This window comes from Ahaetulla prasina, chromosome 6, assembly GCF_028640845.1.
Source record: "Ahaetulla prasina isolate Xishuangbanna chromosome 6, ASM2864084v1, whole genome shotgun sequence".
In the NCBI taxonomy this organism is placed as follows: Eukaryota; Metazoa; Chordata; class Lepidosauria; order Squamata; family Colubridae; genus Ahaetulla; species Ahaetulla prasina.
In genome coordinates this window covers 6,804,340-6,827,993 of record NC_080544.1, presented here as the reverse complement: position 1 = coordinate 6,827,993, position 23,654 = coordinate 6,804,340, and the positions used below count along the sequence as shown (strand labels likewise).

General features: G+C 44.9%; 1 protein-coding gene across 1 annotated transcript in view; it reads right to left on the bottom strand.

Annotated features, from left to right (window-relative positions):
- Positions 1-789: 789 nt before the first annotated feature.
- The window catches only part of CABCOCO1 (ciliary associated calcium binding coiled-coil 1), a 36,176-nt gene continuing 13,311 nt past the window's right edge, over positions 790-23,654 (bottom strand). The window contains exons 6-8 of the mRNA XM_058187961.1: positions 2,044-2,187; positions 1,383-1,514; positions 790-954 (exon numbers count right to left, since the gene is read on the bottom strand). Of these exons, the coding sequence (XP_058043944.1) occupies positions 880-954; positions 1,383-1,514; positions 2,044-2,187 (351 nt within the window). The 3' untranslated portion in view covers positions 790-879. The remainder of the gene's footprint in view (positions 955-1,382; positions 1,515-2,043; positions 2,188-23,654) is intronic.

Below are 23,654 nucleotides of genomic sequence, written 5' to 3'. Positions count from 1 at the left end.
AGCAGCCTCCATGTTTCCAGTGTCTTTGTCCCCACTTGGAACTGAACCCAGATGGATATTTCTTCCAACAATCCCCTATTGCATTCTGGAAAACCCAACTGGAAGTGAAATGAAATTCCAGGGGAAAAAGTGAGTTAAGTGCTGGTCTCTTTTAACTAAAGCTTCATTGCTAGCAAACATCCTAGAAAGAAGTATCAGAATGCAGAGCTTAATTTCATTGTGATGCTGACATATGGATCAGCAGAGCTAACAGAGTGGGCTTCTGGAGCTTTGTGGCCTAAAAAACGCCCAGGGCTGCGTGTGCAGGCAGAGAGGACACCTGGGGTGAGGAGAAGGTAGCTGCTGGCCTTGGAAAGGGGGCTGTCCAGTTCCCCACTATCTGGACACCTGGCTACCTTCTGGAATCCCTTCCTCCCTGCAAGGAGTTACGCAGCTTCCTAATTCAAAGGAACATTTAAACTGCAAGAAGCGCGTCCATTAAGGAAAATTATGAGCAAAATAATGTTTCTTTTGGAGGAATGTGCACAAACCCACAAACTGTACTGTAACTTAACAGATATTCTTGAACTTCTGTGGGAAAAGGTTAAATGGAAAATCTGAGAAACTGCAAGGAAGGCATTTGCCCGTCTGTAGTGGCAGGTTAGCAAAAGCAGCAAAGAACCCTTGCGAGAATGTAAACTTTCCCAGGATTCTTTAATGCCCCCATTTAATCACTCTTGAATATTTCAGCTCTCCCAAGTGGGAAAGATTCTCAGCGCTAAGTTTTTCTTGTTTCATTTTTCTTTTCATTTTTTTTATTGTTAAACAGCTCAATTTGCAATAAAAGGCACAGTAAAAGGGAACGAAACAGGCATTCCTTCCCTGCCGGAAGTGGTACTTTCACGGGGTTGTTAACAGGTCATTCCACATGGATTTCCAGATATAATCCACGAGATGCATCGGAGCAGCCAAAATCTGCAAGCATGAAATGTTAATTGAAGGGAAACGATCTTTGCTCAGACCACGTATCTGTGGGGAGTCCCTAGGCCTAAGGACCCTGGGCTCAGAGGGCACTGCAGATGCAGGGGGAAGGCAGGGGAGACCTGCTGTACCCCACTTGCTGCGCCTTCCCATTGGGGCTGCTGTCCCCTAAAGGGATGCCCTGGCTCAAGCGGAGGAATGATCCGCAAAAGCCTCCTTTGCTGCCTCTACTGCACTGAAGTGGGCTTCCATGCTGATGCCATTGCAGAGGCATTCTTCAAAATCCCCTCCTGGGGTAACGAAACTCACCTTTGGGAAGAGCAGCGCACCAGCTCTGCTGTGGTCAACCAGGCTCAGTTCATCCTGGCAAAGACATCCCGCATGAAAACAGAATTAAGTCAAGCCGCTTCTTGCAACCCTACCTGAAGGTTGCTGATGTGGTCGTTGGTGAGCTGGCCCAGAACCGAGCGAATGTCCTCAATGGTGTATCCCATCAAAGGGTCCACGGTCACTTGTTCTTCAGCTGGCACTTCTGCAAGAAAGCCTTCTGGCTCCTAAAAGAGGAGAGGCAGATGCTCACCTAGCGACCCCTCTCATCACAAGGGCGAATGGCCTTCTAGAGCGGGGGGGGGGGTGTCACTTGTGCCCCCCACTCCTTGGCCACTGACAGGTTTCCTGCTGTCACTCATGGCAGGAAACCCTCCCAAATTCTCTACCTTTGTCCAGTTTTTGGCAGAAGCAGGAAAGATGAGGGCTCTGTGTATTTGTGTGTGTGTGTGTGAGAGAGAGAGAGAGAGAGAGAATGAGAATATGTGTGTGAATGTGAGTGAAAGGATGCAGGGAACCCAATTTTGCTACTACGTCCTCTAAGCCAGGAAGAGGTGGGACATTTTGGGAGGCTGAGAAGATGCCCAGGTAAGGTCCTCTTTTGGCTGCTCAGAGGCCTCCAAGCTTGATAGGGGAAGGAGCTGATCAAGGCAGCCGCTCAGTTAAGGCCACCAAAACTGTCTCCTGGGAACACAAGCCAAGGAATGGAAGAGGCAGGATGGCATTTGGCTTTCTTCCCCAGAGACCTCCACTTACCTTGGCCTCCTCCTCCTCCTCCTCTTCCTCCTCTTCCTCCCCTGCAGTCAGAGCTACGAACTTGAAATAGATGTCGCTGGGTAAGCCTTCTTCCAAGGGGGCAGGAAAAGGGGTCTTTGAGAGCTTGACTAGTTCTACCACTTTCTGTTAAGAAGAAATAAAACGGGGGAAGAAAAGCAAGAGAGGTTACAGAAGAGCAATGCAACCAATGGTGCACAGTTGGCTGATGGCTTTTTCAAGAAAGGAAGTCAAAGGCTGCCAGAAGACCACCAGGCCGTCTCTTCTGTTATTCTCCCAAGGGCTGGGAGCCTCCCTGACCTCCTTCTCCAGGTTTGGTAACTAATAACTGTTTTGTCAGAGGGGGGAAGCCAGATTTGCTCAACCACCCTGGCAGAATAGGTTGAAAAATCAGGCATGACTCAACCACCGCAACGCTTAGCATCCCATTCCCAATTGGGGTCATAGGTCGAGGGCTACTTGTACTCTGAACTGCCAATGTGTAGGAAGGAGAGGGGCTGGAAGGCAAAGGATTGATCCTCTGAGAAGGGCAAAAGCCTCATCTGAGGTTGCCTGTGCCCAAAGACCCCCTCAAGCCCCACCCAAAGGGACCATGGGAGATCTGTACTTCTCTCTAGGCCAGGGGTCTGCAAACTTGGCTCTTTTAAGATTTGTGGACTTCAACTCCCAGAACTCTGGGAGTTGAAGCCCACAAGTCTTAAAGCTTTGCTGGCTGAGGAACTCTGGGAGTTGAAGCCCACAAGTCTTAAAGCTTTGCTGGCTGAGGAACTCTGGGAGTTGAAGGCCACAAATCTTAAAAGAGGCAAGTTTGCAGACCCCTGCTCTAGCCGATCTGGCAAAATCTAGTCTGTGGGGCCTGAAAGAAGCAGAGAGCGCTCAGGTTCAACCGTCTGTGTCTCAAAATATGAAGCCAAATGCAACTGTTCAAACTTGTGGCAAAGTAGAGACCTTTGTTGGAAGGGCAAATGACTGAACATAGGTGATGCTGGGAGAAAGGATACAGCTGGGCCATAAATCCCCCAGAGGCCCCCATTCTTCTTTAAGGATAAGAATCCCTGCCTTTTCCCTTGCTGGCTGGGGTCTCCCAAAATGAAATTCAACAGTGAAAAAAGTAAGGGTCTACATTTAGGTAAAAAACCTAAATGCACAGGTACCGTATATGTGGTACCTTGCTCAATAGTAGTACCTGTGAGAGGGATCTTGGAGTCCTAGTGGACAACCATTTAGATATGAGCTAGCAGTGTGCAGCAGCTGCCAAAAAAGCCAACACAGTTCTGGGCTGCATAAACAGAGGGATAGAATCAAGATCACGTGAAGTGTTAATACCACTTTGGAATATTGCATTCGGTTTTGGTTGCCACGATGTAAAAAAGATGTTGAAACTCTAGAAAGAGTGCAGAGAAGAGCAGCAAAGATGATTAGGGGACTGGAGGCTAAAACATATGAAGAACTGTTGCAAGAACTCGGTATGTCTAGTTTAATGAAAAGAAGGACTAGGGGAGACATGATAGCAGTCTTCCAATATCTCAGGGGTTGCCACAAAGAAGAGGGAGTCAAGCTATTCTCCAAAGCACCTGAGGGTAGAACAAGAAGCAATGGGTGGAAACTGATCAAGGAGAGAAACAACTTAGAACTAAGGAGAAATTTCCTGACAGTTAGAACAATCAATAAGTGGAACAACTTGCCTGCAGAAGTTGTGAATGCACCAACACTGGAAATTTTTAAGAAAATGTTGGATAACCATCTGTCTGAAGTGGTGTAGGGTTTCCTGGCTAGGCAGGGGGTTGGACTAGAAGATCTCCAAGGTCCCTTCCAACTCTGTTGTTATTATATGGGTTGGGAAGTAGCTCAGCAGGCTAATGCAGCCTGTTATTAACACACAGCTGCCTGCAGTTACAATTACTGCAGGTTCTAGTCCCACCAGGCCCAAGGTTGACTCAGCCTTCCATCCTTTATAAGGTAGGTAAAATGAGGACCCAGATTGTTGGGGGGGCAATAAGTTGACTTTGTATATAAATATACAAATAGGATGAGACTATTGCCTTACACAATGTAAGCCGCCCTGAGTCTTCGGAGAAGGGCAGGATATAAATTCAAATAAAATAAATAAATAAAAAATACATTATTATTAAGTGCTGCCCCACAATTTTTGCTTCTTCCCAATGGCTTCTCAATTGTTTTGGCTTGGCAGCTGAATTCAGTTGCGGCTCAGAAAGTCCAACAATTCGGTCCCAAACATGGCTTGTATGTGCCCTCCACATGTGCCTTTACACGGATTGGTGGGTCCCAAAGATTCTGCGCACAGAGTTTTCCGGGCGTTGGTTGGTCTCCTCCGTCAGCTTCTCATTCGAACCACCGTTTAATCACAGAATGGAGTATGTTTTGTTAATCTCTGCAACATTCGGCCAGGTTTTAAATGCACTTGTAGTTGCAATTTACAATAAAAAGGAAGCCTTTTGTTGGCAGCAGAGATTTCTGAATAAAACTAAGCTTTGGGGACCGAATGTTGTGATCCGGCAAGCCTGATTTCTTTTTTATATTCTGCATTCCTAACAAGTCCAAGAGAAAATCAGCATGAATGAATTGTGAAGACAGCCTCGAGCCAAACATATTTAAATGAATCTTTCTGATGCAATGCTTTTCTTTAAGCAGCACAATTAAGGCGTTGTATTTCCTTTAAACAAAACCTCATGTATACCATTACCATTGATTATATCGGGAAAACTATTTAAAACGGAGGAGACAAGGTCAGCATTACAATCCTGTTTTTATTTTAAAGTTACTCTTTCCTCCCCGCCCGCAAAGAGAAATTTATTCTTTGTTCCGCATGGGAGGGGCTTTGAAGGGGACGAAGCTCACATGTAACGTTCTAAGAAAATCCATCCTGCTAATTTATTTAATGGCTGAGACACAGGCACCCACCCACCCCATTTGCTGAATGCTTTTCTCCCTCCCTTGGCCATTTGTCACCCATCGCATTTCAAACAGAAGAGAACCGATACTGGATCAGTGGATTCTACAGATCTCCCTCTTTGGCTAACCCCAGGCCGGCCTCCCTGTTCCAACAGCAGCATCAAAGAAGCTGCCAAACAGCTCCAGGAAGCCCTTTTAGCAATTTCCACTGCAGATACTAGCCTAGACCAGGGGTCTCCAACCTTGGTCCCTTTAAGACTTGTGGACTTCAACTCCCAGAGTCCCTCAGCCAGCTTTGCTGGCTGAGGAACTCTGGGAGTTGAAGTCCACAAGTCTTAAAGGGACCAAGGTTGGAGACCCCTGCCTTATGAAGATCAATTATAGACCTCCATTTTTGCTGATCAGTTATGCTTCCAAGTAATTCATTTTTTGCTGCAACTAGGACTTTGCTTCTATCAACCCTGAGAGAAGGGGCCTCTGTGGCTCAGACTGCTAATGCAGTCTGTTTTTAATAGCAGCTGCTTGCAATTACTGCAGGTTCTAGTCCCACCAGGCCCAAGGTTGACTCAGCCTTCCATCCTTTATAAGGTAGGTAAAATGAGGACCCAGATTGTTGGGGGCAATAAGTTGACTTTGTATATAAATATACAAATAGGATGAAGACTATTGCTAACATAGTGTAAGCCGCCCTGAGTCTTCGGAGATGGGCGGGATATAAATGCAAATAATAATAATAATAAAAAAACGTTACAAGGCATCAGCTTTTGGGATGGAAGGTGAAGGATCACATGGCTCCTAGCAGGCATCCCTGGAGGAGAATAGAAGCTTATAAGCAAAGCTGGCTGAGGGACTCTGGGACTTGAAGTCCACAAGTCTTAAAGGGACCAAGGTTGGAGACCCCTGGCTTAGACCACGTGTCTCAATGTCAGCAAGTTTAAGATGGATGGGCTTCAACTCACCCAGTTGCCATGTTTGAAGAAAACTGATTTACACCAACAGGTTAAGGCAGTGGTAGTCAACCTGGTCCCTACCGCCCACTAGTGGGCGTTCCAGCTTTCATGGTGGGCGGTAGGGGTTTCGTCCGATACTGAAGCACTTTCCTTTTTTTTAATTTAATTGACTTTTTAAAAAAATTTCATAGCACTATTTAAAACCATTTTCATTAGGTTTTCATAAAATTCCCCGTGACAATTTAAATTTCTGAAAATATACTATTTGTATCGCCCGCGCATAAGTTGAGTTCACGTTACGTAAGTGAAACTAAATGGCACTATGGTACAACCGCAAACAAAAGAGCCTCATTCCAGAATAGCTCGCGCATCTCCCCCCACACCACCCAGCTGTAACAGACAAGCAGAGCGGATAGCCGGCACCCCCCCAACCCCAATCCACAATGCGCGAGAGGCATGCGCAGACGACGATACACGGTGCATTACTGTGGAACCGGTGGGCGGTTAGAAAATTTTACTACTAACAGAGATACAAAAGTGGGCGGTAGGTATAAAAAGGTTGACTACCCCTGGGTTAAGGCATGGTGGGTTGGGGAATCCTGGGAGTTGAAGTCCCCTCCTCCCTCCCAACTGGCAGATCTCAATATTAGCAAAGCAGTTTCATCCATCTCTTTGCTTCCTCGGTTTGAGAATCTTTAAGTCACTGGCTGCCCTGAATTCCAAATTCTACTACACCTTACACCTCCAGGAGGAGCTTTGTGGACTCGACAGCCATGGGTTTTCCATCTGGTGGTATTCCCTTAGGGATGGAAAACATCCCAGGGATTTCAGAATAGCTTCTCTGGGGAATCAGAGGTTTTTCTGGTTCCTCTTCACCCTCAAAAGCGACATGTTGGCCTTTGACCTGCCTTGCCTTCAGGTCAACTGCCACACTTGCTAGGACCCGAGAGAGGAGCTGTGATCAGCCTGCAGGGTAAAAGGGAAACACTTGTAGCCTAGGTTCTCAGAAAGGCCCAATGTCAATCAAGCAAGTATGCAGAATGACTGGATCCTTTGGAAACTGAAGGCAGAAGTCTGTAAGTCAAGGTGGGCGTATCAGCCGCATCTAATCCTAGTAGAAGCTCCCCCTAAAATCCGGGGAAACCCAGATGAATGAGGCAGAGAAGAATCTTCTGCTTTGGAAATCTGATGCTTTGGGCAGAAATAGGAAACCAGTCTAGCCAAATATTCTTATTAAGTTTCTTTTTTCTTTCTTTGTAACATAAAATGTTTCAACTTCTACCCTCAAAACGACGCTATAGGGCACTGCATACCAGAACAACAAGACACAAGGAACAGGGAGAAAAGAATAAGCGTAGCTTCTTCTCCGGTAATATTGAACTGAAAACAAAACATTTGCCAGACCAATTCTCGAATACAGCTCATCTGTCTGGAACCCACATTGCATATTTTATTTATTTATTTATTTATTTTATTTGATTTTTATACCGCCTTTCTCCCGAAGGACTCAGGGCGGTGTACAGGCAAGATAAAACCAGCAATACAAATATACAGGTTAAAATACCATTTAAAAAACTTATTTAAAATTAGCCTGAAATTAAAATTACCGTAAACTAAAAACCCCGTTTAAAAATTAATAAAATTTCACATTAAAAATCCAATTTAAGCCAGCCCCGCGCGAATAAAGAGATGTGTCTTCAGTTCGCGACGGAATGTCCGAAGGTCAGGTATTTGACGTAGACCCGGGGGAAGCTCGTTCCAGAGTGTGGGAGCCCCCACAGAGAAGGCCCTTCCCCGGGGGGCCGCCAGCCGACATTGTTTGGCGGACGGCACCCTGAGAAGTCCCTCTCTATGGGAGCGTACGGGTCGGTGGGAGGCATGTGGTAACAGCAGGCGGTCCCGTAAGTACCCAGGTCCTAAGCCATGGAGCGCTTTAAAGGTCATAACCAACACCTTAAAGTGCACTCGGAAGGCCACAGGCAGCCAGTGCAGTCTGCGCAGGAGCGGTGTTACATGGGAGCTACGTGAAGCTCCCTCTATCACCCGCGCAGCTGCATTCTGGACTAACTGAAGCCTCCGAGTGCACTTCAAGGGGAGCCCCATGTAGAGAGCATTACAGTAATCCAAGCGAGAGGTAACGAGCGCATGAGTGACTGTGCATAAGGCATCCCGATCAAGGAAGGGGCGCAACTGCCGAACCAGGCGAACCTGGTGGAAGGCCCTCCTGGAGACGGCCGTCAGATGATCTTCAAACGACAGCCGATCATCCAGGAGGACACCTAAGTTGCGACATTATATTGGACATTAATACAATTGAACGAGTCCAGAGATATTTCACAAGAAGAGTCCTCCACTCTTCTGCTTGCAACAAAATACCTTATGCCACCAGACTCGAAATTTTGGGCCTAGATAACTTAGAACTTCGCCATCTTCGGTCTGATCTAAGCATAGTACATAAAATCATCTGCTACAATGTCCTACCAACCAATGAATACTTCAGCTTCAACCAAAACAATACAAGAGCACACAATAGATACAAACTCATGGTAAACCGATCCAAATTAGACTGCAGAAAATACGACTTCATTAACAGAGTTGTCAACGCCTGGAATGCACTACCTGACTCTGTGGTTTATTCCCCAAATCCCCAAAATTTTTACCTTAGACTGTCTACTGTAGACCTCACCCCATTTCTAAGAGGTCTGTAAAGGGTGTGCATAAACACACCAGCGTGCTACTGTCCCTGTCCTAATGTTTTCTTTTATTCATATCCTTTATATGTATGTATAATTATGTTTACACTTGTATTTGTCATAAAATACATGCTTGACAAAATAAAATAAAATAAATAAATAAGGACTATTTTCCCCCGAATGCCATCACTCTGCTAAAAAACAAATTCCCACAACACTGTCAAATTAACTACTAAAACTCTATTACTATTCTTCTTCTCATCCTTCCTATTACCTATCTCTTCCAACTTATGGCTATATCCATGTTGCTTGTATCTTTCAATTATATTGTTTTCACTTGTCTCCTAGTTTGATTTGATAGCTGACTAACAACCCTGACTATCACTAAGTGTTGTATCTTTTTATTCTTGATGAATGTATTTTATCCTCCTTATGTACACTGAGAGCATATACACCAAAGGCAAATTCCTTGTGTGCCCAATCACACTTGGCCAATAAAGAATTCTATTCTAAATTAACTCTACTTGTTTTTTAATTCTCTAGACAGTTCCTTCTGTGATTCAGCCTTTTATGCATTGATTTTATTTAGAATCCCTCATGGTCATAATGAAATTGCAGCATCTCCCATCTTCCAAGGGGGGGGGGGCTGTGCTATTTGCAGAGGATGGTGGCCAGCCTGGAGCTTGCTTGGAGCAGCGCACAGTCGAGAAAACTGGGATGTCCAGAACGTGATTTCTAGAAAAAAGAGAGCTCTGGAGATGAATCAAAAGCAGCAGATGAAATAAATACTCGCAATAATCTGCAATGTTCAGGGCACAGTAAAAATCTGTTAAAAGCTTAAATGATTATTTAAAAAGCCACTGATTTCTGAGAAGTGAGAATATAAACCAAATCATTTAGTCTGGATGAGGATAGTTTTTGCCAAGCTTGCTCAATTATTTGCAAGCTCTATGTGCTAACTACACATTTCTGTTTGGGGAGAGTACAAGAGGATCCAGACACACGTCTGGGCTCGTTCAGAGAATGAATATAATAAAGTGCTGTGACTCATGAGTTATCAAAGAGATATTTATGTAATATTAAAATCTGCTCCTGATCTGCAGATAGCAAGCATTTTATTCTCTCTGCTGCAATTCAGATCCATGTTTGCCTCCCACCCACAAAGTCCAGATGGACTATCTTGGCCAATTCTCGACCTTCTAGATAGACCTCATTTTGTTCTGAAGCTTGGTTTCAAAACAATGAGAGCCAGAAACTTTCAAAATGGAAGGATAATTTGAAAATAGCCTGTGACCACACATATATGTTTAGGAATAATTCTATGTACACAGCTTCTGTTGCTCCTCCATTTTTAAAATGACAGATACATAAAGCACCACTGATTTTTTTTCTGGCCTCCTAAATGACCATGATCAGCACAAAGAAATTTTAATGTTATCAAACATTAAGATTCACATATTGCCTGTATTTTAATTGTGGAATTGTATTCACATTCCAATTTTTTTTGCATCCGCTGGTTCCAAAGATACAAAGAATCATTGAAAATGCAAAGATCTCTATTAGTGAGTACCAACATACAATTTTAAGAGATGTTCACCATCAAACTCAATCATCTACGGTTTCTATTTCCTCCCCTCCATATTTAACCCATTAATTACTACCTCTAAAAAAACACCATCAATGTGACATACTTTTTCTGAGAGTTAAGATATTAAATAACTTTGAAATGTTCTTCCCCTGCCCAAATTCCTTTCTGCACTGTGTCTTCTTCTCCTCCTCCACTGTCCAACTAAAGAATCTTCCTTTACCCTCAAGATTTATCTTTCTCCCCAGAAGGATAGTCTTAGCTTCCCCCATCGATGCTCTATCCAGATTGGGTCATATTGACAGACAGCCCCACCTCTGCTCTGAAATTGTCCCTGACAGATTTATCTCCCTCTTTCCAACTGGCATATTCTGCATCTAGATCCTCCAAGGACCACGACTGGGCCAGCATTAAAGATGTGAGACAACCTGGTCAGCTGCCACCATTCCTGCCCCAGTCGGTCTGGCCTCTGATGGGGATCCTGGAAGATGCAGCCCCACACATCTGGAAGGGGCCCAGGATGGGAAATGCTGAGGTTGACCTTCTAAAGTTTGTTCTGGACTTCTGAGTCCTTACCGGTACCATTTAAGGCAGGGGTCTCCAAGCTTGGCAACTTTAAGTCTTGGGGACTTCAATTCCCAGACTCCACAAGTCTTAAAGTTGCCAAGATTGGAGACCCCTGATCTAAGGTGCCCAAAGGCAGCGCCTTCCCATCAAAAGCATGAAGCAGTTCTAGCTCTTTAGTTGAAAGAAACCAGTGTAGGAAAATAAACTTTAAGAATCTTAAAACTAGAAGAAGCAGGACATAAATTCTTCAAAATTACAGAAACTGCATGTTAGAGTTTATTTTATAAATATTATGCTTTTAGCTAAATGTGTGCTCAACAAAAAGATGTAAAGGCTGTAATGGGATGCTGTGTGACAGCAGATATCGCAGGCAAAGTGCCCCGACCTTTTCTGCACAGTGTCTCACTTTCTGTTAAAACAACCGTCCTTCTTCAGGCTGCAAATTCAATTACTGACTTTATACCAATCCAACCCAGCTACAGAAACCAACAAATGCAGGGATATGCAATTCTGGATATATATTTTTTTAACATTCCAAAATAGATGTGATTTGTGTGAAGAAATTGGTTGTGAATATTCCTTGCCTGTGAAGAGCAGTGAATCTCAACCTATTTCCATATTTCTAATTAACACCAACTTAAAAATAAAACCCATGCCACAGCCCACTTTAATCAGAACGGGGAAATACAAAATTCATTTTATCAGAAAACTGACTACTGGTGATTTGAGAGACTTCCATTTTCCACGGTTTGAATTGCTAAAATTAAGTTATTAATGTGCACATTCCCTCTCCTGCAATCGGTGGGGAGAGACTGAAATTTTAGATATTTTCGGATTTTATCCCTGGATAAATTCTGAAGGTCCCAAGAGGGACATTTTTGTACCTTGCAACTCCCAGATTCTCCTTCCCTTGAAGACTCACTGAACACGTCGAGTCATTGGAAGTCCTCCTCTTTCAGTACCCTTTACTCTAAAGCAGGGGTCTCCAACCTTGGCCACTTTAAGACTTGTGGACTTCAACTCCCAGAATTCCCCAGCCAGCAAAGCTGGCTGAGGAACTCTGGGAGTTGAAGTCCACAAGTCTTAAAGTGGCCAAGGTTGGAGACCCCTACTCTAAAGTCCTTTAAAATCCAAAAGATGCCCACTTAGTTCCCCTGAAGTCATGGAGAAGAACAGTCAAGGGTTTTCATGGGGTATGGTAACAAAAGTCAAGATGGAACCAGGCAGTAATGACTGAAGCTCATGCCTAGAAAACAAGCACAGCTTCCGTCACATCTCTCTGACCAAAATGAATGAATCCCGTGGACACCTGTGAGGGGAAAGAGGAACTCAGAACTTTCCTGGGAGGACCATGTGTGGCCAAGTTTGTCTCTGATCAAGGTGGAGACCATGGAGCTTCCCTAAAAGTGGGCAAGTGGTCTTCCTCTTATCCACCCAACTCTCTCTCTCTCTCTCTCTCTCTCTCTCTCTCTCTCTCTCTTTCTTTCTTCCTTCCTTCCTTTCTTTCTTTCTTTCTTCCCTTCCTTCCTCTTATCCATTCAACTCACTCCTTCCTTCCTTCCTTCCTTCCTTCCTTCCTTCCTTCCTTCCTTCCTTCCTTCCTTCCTTCCTTTCCTAACCCTCCAACTCAGGAGTCTTCCACTTTCCTTTCAAGTATCTCCAAACTTCAGTCAGAGCAAGGGGAGCCATCATCCACTCATCTGTGCTCTTCCCAAGGCATCTGTCTCACAAATAAGCTTATCCTAGGTGACAGGCAAGGCCCAGCAAAACCTTTGTGAGGTGTACCTGTCTGGAGCTACATCTGGAAAACTCCATCCTATTCTCCAACGTGGAAATATAGCTGCTTTCACTTTCTCCGGTTATTCCTTCCACGGCTCCTGGATGTTCTCCCTGCAGTCTACTTCAGCGCAAGAAATAAAAAGTGTGCAAAAAAAGTGAAGCCAGAAAATGACCTGCCTGCTGCAGCTGTTTACACAACAGAAGTGGCGGAGCCACAGCCCCCCACCCCGTCATATCCCTGCTATTCGGTCATAATTCCACTCCTCTGATAAACAGGTGGTTGCATCAAGAAAGGACGTTCCTTCCAGACAAACACAGAGTATGAGGTTATTACAGGGGGTTAAACAAAACAAAGATTATACATTCTTGAAAAAGGAAAAGGTTTTTCTTTCATCTTACATGTGTGTCAGCCAGGTGCTTGGAAGCCTTATAGCCATATCAGACCTGAAACGGCTTTCTCGAGGAATCCGAGGCTCTGATGCAGAGTATTGTGAATCTAATCAGTGCACGTTCCATTTTAAACAAGTTCAATAAGATCCAATAAAACCAAGCCAAGAATCAGACTGGTGCAAAGCATGGCCAATGGTAACCAATGGGTCAAATCATCTCCCCACACAAGATAAGTTTTAGAATTTATTTGTTCCGAATGAGCAAGATGACAAAACTGCAATATCTAACTAACCTGGAGGTTTATTTTCTTTGATGCATCATGGCAATTGGACCGCAATTATATTACTCAACCTCTCCTGCAGCTAATTCTTGTCCTGCAAATAGCCCTGGATGGAGAAACTGAGGCTAGGCCTGAGCCTGGGCTCCCTCCCAAACCTCTAAGCTGTGGAAAGCGACAACTCCTGACCTGCCACTCAGCGAGAGCAACCATCCTTGGCTCCCAGGGGAATGTTGATGGCAGGTGGATTTCAATGTGTGTTTGAACTCAAGACCCTCCAACAAAAGGCTACCAATTAAATATGGATAATTTTAAGAAGCATACATTTTGTTTTGTTCTTCTCTGTCAGAGATGAGCAGGCTGAGCTGGAAGGTGGAGTTAAAAGTGTCATCAGGTTGGAGTCATTGCGTTGCCATAAGAGACCCAAGGCCAGCCCGCCTTGAATTCTTTTTTTTTAATTGAAAAAGTTTTACAAAAACAAATGAATTTTCCCCCCTCCCCCACCCTCCCTCCAAAACCACCCTCCCCCCCCAGAATTCCCGGAGCAAACACAAGGTACAGTTCAATAAACAAACATTCATACATTGAAGTTTTGAAATCTAACACCATTATAATCCTTCTCTTTCACATATCCTGACTTCCTCCATTAAAATAAAAAATTACTTCCTTCATTGAATTCTGTTGACCCTTATCTAGTGCCAATTTAAAATTTATCCTTAGTTGACTAGATTCTTGTGTACAAGTAGCGATAATAAACTCTTCTGTGCTTTGAACTTAACACTTGTTCCTGGTTATTTGCAGCTGACATTCTCCCACCTTTCAGCTTGATGAGGCTTCGTAAAAATAAGACAGTTGCCTCCACCTTTCCACACTGCCCTGTGGGTCTTTAAATGAGAGCCAGGCAAGTAGTGTTTATTATGATATGTTTTTGGCTCTCCTTTACCTTAAAAATCCCCAGCCCCATAACGTTACCGCTATGCAAAATAAAATCACCCTAGTCACACACAATCTCCATCAAAATGTCCCAAGTGAAGAGACTACCAATAATTCTGACAAATGGCCTAAAGGACAAGAGATAGCAGAGCAGCTGCAGGTCTGATTGTCATCTCTGAATATTCTAGTGCATAAAGGGAGGTTGCTTTGTCTCCATCTAGTGATCAAGCTGGGTGAAATTGACATAAAACCGACAGATATCTGTGGAAGGAGAGAAACATCTAGTCAAAAGAATTGGGTCACAAGGAAGATTTTGAGAGTAAAGCAGGTCATGAATGAAAATATTAATAGTCTTATAAAAGAGAGACACGTCAAGTTGGATGTGCATGGATCAGGTCTATATTTACAACATGTATCCTCCGTCTCTTTCCTCTCATTGTCTTTACAGAAAAGGACAGATGATACCTTCTTAGAGTAATTCTGCATTTTGTGACATACAATGAGATGAACAGGAACACTGAGATCTGGGGACAGGTGTGATTCCAGTTGGACCGGCCAGTTCCTGGCTCAGAGTTGGTGGCTGATGAGCCTTCAAGAGCAGGGGTCTCCAACCTTGGTCCCTTTAAGACTTGTGGACTTCAACTCCCAGAGTCCCTCAGCCAGCAAAGCAGGGGTCTCCAACCTTGGTCCCTTTAAGACTTGTGGACTTCAACTCCCAGCTTTGCTGGCTGAGGGACTCTGGGAGTTGAAGTCCACAAGTCTTAAAGGGACCAAGGTTGGAGACCCCTGCATTAAAGTGATGGCTTGCCCCATGCCTGCTGATAGGCCAGCTGCTATAGGGTTTACGGTCTTCATTGGTTTTTCTTTTTTATGACTTGGCTCTATGAACTCCTGAGAGATTTTGTAATTTTGACGGCATACAATAATGGGGAACAAATAAATAAGAGTGATGATTCATGTGAAAGTTTTATTGGAGAGTTTTAAATAAATGACATATACTGCCACAATGTAGTTCAGGGGTCTCCAACCTTTGCAACTTTAAGCCTGGAGGACTTCAACTCCCAGAATTCCCCAGCAAAGCTGGCTGGGGGATTCTGGGAGTTGAAGTCCTCCAGGCTTAAAGTTGCAAAGGTTGGAGACCCCGATTTAGTTCATGCTTTGGATTAAAGCATCACATTGATAAAAAAAAGAGAGTCCCATTTCCTTCCTTGACCTGAATCTCTGTGTTATTTAGTTCTACCTACAGAAGAGGACTCACTGGTGGAGAAGAAGCTATCTCTTGCCACCTGTGTGAAAAGCCAATGAAACAGGTACAGCAGATCAGTAACAGTAGCAGAGTTGGAAGGGACCTTGGAGGTCATCTAGTCCAACCCCCTGCTCATGCAGGAGACCTATACTAGGGATTCGAACCGCTGAACTGCCGACCTTTCTGATTGACAAGCTCAGCGTCTTAGCCGCTGAGCCACCTAGCTGGGCTCAGAGCAAATTCCCAAATGCTCCAGCTGTCTGTATGTTCATGGTCATTTTTTGCCATTATTGCCCCAAAGTGTAATATTCCAAAGCTTCATTTTATTTATTTTAAAAATTTACCTACTTTATTACGTACCTGTTTAAATATTATTCTGAAACAACAGAGATGGCTACAACTTTCTTGTTTGGATCTTATGATGATTGCTTTTATTTAGTATCCTATGACTATCACTTAGTGTTGTAACTTATGAATTATGATTATTGTATTTTATGATTATGATTTATCACTTGCTGCTTGTATGTACTCTGAGAGCTTATGCACCGGAGACAATTCCTTGTGTGTCCAATCATACTTTGCCAATAAAAAAATCTATTCTATTCTATTCTATTCTATTCTATTCTATTCTATTCTATTCTATTCTATTCTATTCTATTCTATTCTATTCTTCATTTGGAATAATAATCACACTATTCAAATGTCTTTTCTGTGGCATTTTAATACCTGGAGTTAGATTCCCTGTAGCTAGTAAGAAATGCAGAGATAAAGCCAGATTGTGCCCATACTATTCCCACTGAGCAATTACATTTATTCTGGGCTTCTTTGAAAGCAAGCAGATTGTCTAATTTTAGAAGGATAGTCAGATTTGGGAGTAAGGACACAAAAGACAAGACTGTTTGAAGAAATGGGTTTTTAAGAAAAAATTGTATCTTGATCTCCTTTTGATCTCCAAAAGACAGATTTCTAAATATTATAAATGCACCCCCAAGACACAGCAGGGGTCTTGGGGTTGGCAACCTAGCAGAAAACCTTCCAAGGAGAAGGGACACCATACAGAACCTTCCTGAGATCCCCACAAGAGGGCACTCAAGGGTCCTCTGGTTAGGCAGGTTTTGCAGGACAAAGTAGCCTCTGCACATTATTTTCTAGTTTTCTGAATATTTAATTGAAAAAAACCCAAGGAAGAAACTCACATCTCTACAGATCTCTAATAACAGATGCAGGTAGAAGAATAATCCTGTGAAATGCTCTTTCTGAAGATGGATTAGGATGGATGGATTAATTAATTAATTAATGGGTTAATGGGTTAATCTTTTTTTAAATCTTCTTTTCTTTTCTTCAGCCTTTTCTACTTCTTTCTTCTTTGACTTTTTTAATGTCACTCTATAAAATGTCATGCTTATCTTATAGTATATGAAAACCTTTAATAACAATTATAAAATGAATACCCACAAGCAGCAGCACCCTTCTATTTAGCAAGCTCCCTCCCTCCCTCCAAATTAAATGCATGTTCTTGCTGGTAAGCATTTAGCAGATTGCAAATGGTCTGCACTAACACAATATCACCTAGCTCAGGGGTCTGCAAACTTGGTTCTTTTAAGACTTGTGGACTTCAACTGGCTGAGGAACTCTGGGAGGTGAAGTCCACAAGTCTTAAAAGAGCCAAGTTTGCAGACCCCTGAGCTAACTTATGTTTGCATTGTCTTACACACAGTGCAATTTTGTAAGGAAAGCCCTAAACTCTGGGGGCATCAGAAGGGGATGAAGTTGGCAAGATGGGACTCCCAGCCCGAGAGAACTGACTGTCTTCACAACAGGGAGCAACCCAGGATCCCGGAAGCGAAGGGAAGGCCCAGAACTGAAGCCCAGCAGTCTTCCAACCCAGCATTTCTCAATATATTCTGGGGGGAAAAAAAGAATAAACAAATAAAGGGCCAGTGCACGACCTTGGATCACTCCTTTCCCAGTTGTGAACTATTTTGGTTTCTTTGTTTTCTGTGTGAACTCTTCCTTCCTGGGGTCATCCCACAAATTCTTCAAGAGGGAGACGAGCGGCCCATGAAAAGTCCCTGCTTTTAAGAGTGATGCCGCCAAAGGTCTTGTGTAATCAATAAAAGAGAAGCAGCTGCCTTTGGGGAGCACTCTGGCCTCTCCCATTTTCTGCCAGAGGGATCACGGGTGAAGAGCCTCTGAGCTCCGAGTCCAGCTTGCCCATCGGGCAACTTCTCCATCCGTGGACTGGCCATGCCTGCGCTGCTGAATCCCACCTTTCTGGCAGGTCTGACAGGCGCAACGGTTGCAGCTGGAGCCTCCTTTAGCAGGGCCCTTTGATGCTTATAAGCCAATCAATACAAATTGGTCTCTTGCAGTCTGTTAGCCCCTGTTTATAAGGACTGGCTCATCAACTTCATTTACCACTTTAAATGCACCTGCTACGGTAACAATCCAGCTAGTACAGCTGTTACTTTGTCAGCTCTTGTAGTGATGTTTTCAGCAGGATTGTAACAGCAACAGAGTTGGAAGGGACCTTGGAGGTCATCTAGTCCAGGGGTCTCCAACCTTGGCAACTTTAAGCCTGGTGGACTTCAAGTGGAACGACTTGCCTGCAGAAGTTGTGAATGCTCCAACACTGGAAATTTTTAAGAAAATGTTGGATAGCCATCTGACTGAGATGGTGTAGGGTTTTCCTGCCTGGGCAGGGGGTTGGACTAGAAGGCCTCCAAGGTCCCTTCCAACTCTGTTGTTATATTATATTATATTAAATTCCCAGAATTCCCCAGCCAGCTTTGCTGGCTGGGGGATTCTGGGAGTTGAAGTCCACCAGGCTTAAAGTTGCCAAGGTTGGAGACCTCTGATCTAGTCCAATCCCCTTCTCATGCAGGAGACCTGTACTAGGGATTTGAACCACCGAACTTTCTGATCAACAAGCTCAGTGTCTTAGCCACTGAGCCACCTAGTCTTAAGGAAGCATCACTTTCCGTAACATCTGGCTCTAGATCAGTGATCAAAAATTTGTAGGTATTCTGTTGTGCTCAGAAGCCCGTGAATATGGTAGATTATTTCGTTTTTCCCCTCCTCTTGTCCTTCCCATTTGATTGTTCACCTCTGTTGCTTTGTGTAACTTATATAGGGAGGACTTCTGCTCCCTTCTAGTTATGGGGAATCCGTGTTTACTTGGGAAGTTTGGTGCCTTTTACCCCTCCGCATCTGGCAATGCTTCTCTTTGCTTCCTCTCAGTCAATGTGACGTCGTGACGTTGCAGCCCACAATTCTCCAGGGATCCCATTTAACAGATCTAACCCGGTAAACCTACTTTTCAGCTCCACGTTATCGTTTTGAATTCTGGAAAGGTCAGAACTTGCTGATCGAGTGATTTCCTTTTCTTTGTTTCAGTATATTTTTACCAGAAGGTGTTTGTGATCTGAGCCAAAGGCAGCCTTCGGACTTCTATTGCTTGACTGAATACAGCAGGGATTTCAAACTCGATTTTCATTGAGGGCCGCATCAGGGTTGTGTTTGACCTCAGGGTAGGTGGCCAGGATGGGCTCTCCTGTCGAAGGCACCTGTGGTGGCCCAAGCGCTCTGCCAGTGAAAACAGGCTCCTGAGCTCCGTTTTCACTGGCAGAGGGTTGCAGGAGACTGTGGCAGCTGGAAACGGAGCTCGGGAACCAGTTTTTACTGGCAGAAGCACTGCACGCCAGTCCTTCACTGTCTCCAGGGCAGCCCTGCAGGCCAGATCTAAGTACCCCATGGGCCGGATGCGTCCCCTGGGCCTTGAGTTTCACACCCCTGGAATAGAAGGTCTCTATTGTTGCTTGCAGAGCAAATGGTCAATCTGATTTCAGTGCGGTCAGTCCAGGGCTACCTATGCACAGGACCATCGCTTCGGCAATTGGACGGTGATGATATTTATGACCAACACTGGATTTTCTTGGCCGAACGCTCTTAATGGGTCAGCAGTTTCATTTCCCCATAATACCAGAAGCAGTTTTCCTTCCAGGCTCCTCTCGCTAATTTGGTACCGTGTCAACTGGCTCTTGGAACCACCTCAAAAGAGCCCAACTTCTCCTTCCTCTGTGATCGGAGCCGAGATTCAGGTTGTCCTAATACTGACTAGTTTCTCTCGGAGATGCCAAGATCGGTGCCCACATTTTGCTTTCTCCACTCTGCTGTGATGCAGAGTTTTTCCCGTTTTAATTCTTCGCCTTATTCTGTTTCATCTCAGAGACTGGGCCAGGTGGCCAATCGGAGTGTTTCTTCAGAGGATGCCAAGCTGATTCCATTACTACTCAGGGGCACCATAAAGTAACTGGGAAATATGTGTTTTACATTGTATTTCATCTTCAGGAAGAAGAGCAGCATTTGAATGAGTTTTTTGGACTCAGGGGCCAGAACGACTCGACCAGATTCAGCTGCCCTCTGGCCAAGCATTCATAAGGCTCTCAGGCCTACAGACCTAGGATCCCCTTTGCTTTGTCTCCTTGCTGACTGGACCTGCCTTCTTGGCCAGCCACTAGTGCTTACAACTGTCAGATCTGATGAAGCAAATCCATCTGCCTTTGGGAGAGGTTGCCCGTTGCGCCTCTGTGTGAACTACTGATGACCTGGGTTGCCTAGTTCCCTTCTTTTTATGGATCACAGTGAGGATAGCAATTGATGCAGAAAAACAACCGTTTTTTTTCTGGGTTACATCCTCAATGTTTGGCATTTATCATGGTGTCATGATCAAAGCGAGCTCAAATAATTATGACACAACAAGAAAAGAGAAACTTGACTGTTTATCAACATCTGAATAATTCTTTTTTCCACAGAGGGTTCAAGAAAAGGGCTTTTGGTAATACTGTCAAGTTTTCTGGAGATGTTTTGCCTAAGGAGCAAAAAATCCCCAGCATGTTTCTCTCTTATTTCATTTTTCTTTAATGTTAAACTATAGCTGAACTTTTAACACTGTTAATTGAAACCATATTGCTTGAATTAGCATTCGTAAGACACTGGAAGAAAGAATTCAACAATTATATTTCTGTTTGTAGGTTATGTTACTAATATTATTATGTTTCTCTAAAGAGGAAAAAGAAAGAAAACCAAAAAGAACGGTTTTGTAAGCAGATGGTTCTTCCAAACTCTAAAAACTGGCTGTAAAAATGAGATTATTTAATTCAGCAAAGTGCGACTTGGGTAACAGACATTTGAAAAACTGAATTAAAATTGTGCACACGCCAGAAAAGAAGGAAAGGAACACTTGGTGGTGGTGCCGATACGAGCAGCAAAATTCTCACATGAAACCAAATTCCATAATTTTAAAATGAGCTTTTCCTTTAACAATTCTGCCCCCTCGGTGCTGCCAGGAAGAGAGGGGGGAAAGTCCCCTTTCCCCCACATCACGAATGAGTCGCTCTGTCTAAAGGAAACGAAGCCCAATTTGGAAGCAACCCAAGTATGTGAGCACCGAGGAGAGCATTAAGTTAATGTAAATAGTTTCTGTTTTGCAAACTGAACTCCAGCAGATGATATTGGATGACCATAAATTTTATGGCAGAGCATATTTAATAATATACATGTATGTGTGTGTGTGCGTGTGCACGTGTGATGGGGAGGGAGAGGGAGCACAAGAGCAAAATAGGGAGTGCCCTATCAAATCCTGCTCCTGTCAATAGCGGTGTCCCCCAAGGCAGCGTTCTAGGACCAACACTCTTCGTATTATACATAAATGAACTTTGTGATCATATTATAAGCAACTGCGTTCTGTTTGCCAATGATGTAAAAATATTTAACACCACCGACAAAACTGCTACCCTTCAAAAAGACCTTGACTTTGTGTCAGAATGGTCAAACAATTGGCAACTCTGGTGGCTCAACAGGCTAATGCAGTCTGTTATTAACAGCAGCTGCTTGCAATTGCTGCAGGTTCAAGTCCCACCAGGCCCAAGGTTGACTCAGCCTTCCATCCTTTATAAGGTAGGTAAAATGAGGACCCAGATTGTTGGGGGCAATAAGTTGACTTTGTATATAATATACAAATGGATGAAGACTATTGCTTGACATAGTGTAAGCCGCCCTGAGTCTTCAGAGAAGGGCGGGATATAAATGCAAATAAATAAAAAAAAAACTCCAAATCACAACCAACAAATGTTCTGTTTTACACATTGGCAAAAAGAAGCAGAACACAAAATACAAGCTGAGTGGACACGACCTTGTAGATGACCCTCACTCTGTCAAGGACCTTGGAGTACTCATATCTAATGATCTAAGTGCCAAAGCCCACTGTAACAACATTGCCAAAAAGGCATTAAGGGTTGTAAACCTAATCTTGCGTAGTTTCTTCTCCAGTAATATCACACTACTAACCAGAGCATACAAAACATTTGCTAGACCAATTCTTGAATGCAGCTCATCTGTCTGGAACTCGCACTGCATATTGGACATTAATACAATTGACCGAGTCCAGAGATATTTCACAACAAAATACCTTATGCCATTAGACTCAACATTTTGGGCTTAGAAAACTTAGAACTATAAAATTAGCTCATAAAATTATCTGCTACAATGTCCTACCTGTCAATGACTACTTTAGCTTCAACCACAATAACACACAAGCACGCAATAAGTACAAGCTTAAGGTAAACTGACCAAACTTGATTGCAGAAAATATGACTTCAGCAACAGAGTGGTCAATGCCTGGAATGCACTACCAGACTCTGTGGTCTCATCCCCAAACCCCAAAAACTTTAACCTAAGACTTTCTACTGTTGACCTCACCCCAGGGCTGAAATGCTACCAGATCGGACCGGATCGGGTGAGTAGGTAGTGGAGATTGAGTCTGGTTCGCCAATCCGGTGGCAATCGCTGGCTGGCCACACCCCCGAACCAGTCCACGGCCCGCAGTCCAGTCTTCGCAAGCTGGACACCGGGACACCAGGAGGGCAGCTCGCCACCAGCTCGCCCTTTGGTCAGGGGCCAGGGCCCATTCCCCAAGGCCCTGGAGCCGCCACCTGCCCCAACCGGGTCAGGGAATGCACCATTCCCCGACTCCGGCCTTTCCCTGGAGCTGCTGCCCACTCACTACCTGCGCGCCGCCCGTTCGCCCTTCGCCTTTGGTCAGAACCCAGGGCCCAGGGATGCCTCATTCTCCTGAGACCCTGGAGCCACCACCTGCTTGCCGCCTGCCTCAACTGGGTCAGGGAATGCACCATTCCCTGACAACAGTCTTGCCCCGGAGCTGCCGCCTGCTCTTCCTTTACCACGCAGCGTATACTTACTTTCCTCCAGTGGCTGGCTGCCAGGAAAGGCAAGCGTCCAAAAGTTACTGGAGTCCCTCTCCTTGAATATGCCACCGCCATTGCTGCTTATTCCATGCACCGGCTGTGCAAGCGCACACCGTTTATTTCATTTATTTATCAGTGGTAGGTTGGGTGTGCGCTTGCGCAGCGGGCGCATAGAACAAGGCAGCATATTCAAGGAGAGCAACTCCAGTAACTTTTGGATGCTTGCCTTTCCTGGCAGCCAGCCGCTGAAGGAAAGTAAGTATATGCTGCGTGGCGAAGGAAGAGCGGGCGGCAGCTCCGGGACAAGGCTGCTGTCGGGGAATGGTGCATTCCCCGACCCGGTTGAGGCAGGCGGCGAGCAGGTGGCAACTCCGGGGCCTCAGGGAATGGGGCGTCCCTGGGCCCCGGGCCCTGACCAAAGGTGAAGAGCGAGCAGGTGGTAAGCGGGCAGTGAATGGGCGGCAGCTCCGGAGAAAGGCTGGAGTTGAAGAATGGTGCATTCCCTGACCCCATTGAGGCAGGTGGCAGCTCTGGGGCCTCGGGAAATAGCGCATCCCTGGGCCCCGGCCCCCAACCCAAGGTGAAGGGAGAACAGGTGGCGAGTGGGTGGCAAGCGGGCGGAGAGGCTGCAGCTGCAGGCATCTCGCTGTTGTGTCTCGTCCGCTTTCACCGCAGCCGGGGCCTTCTTATCTGCTTCCGAACGCTGAGGAATGTCCTAGTATGCCTCCCGGCCCTAGCCCTGGCTCCATGCCCAGACAGGCTGAGGAGGAAGAAGTACCTCCAGCCCCCAGCCCTGGCTCCATGCCCAGGCAAACGGAGCAACTAGACCCCTCCCCCTCCCCCACAGCATGTGAGCTTGAGGAAGGTCAATTACCAACAGCTGCAGACTGGAGTGACCCTCGCTTCAGAAGAATTGATAGGTGGCGGCGACAGAAGGAAGGGAGGGGCAGGCCTGGATAAGTGCTGAGTCATGGAGCCACACCCCATGGCCTATA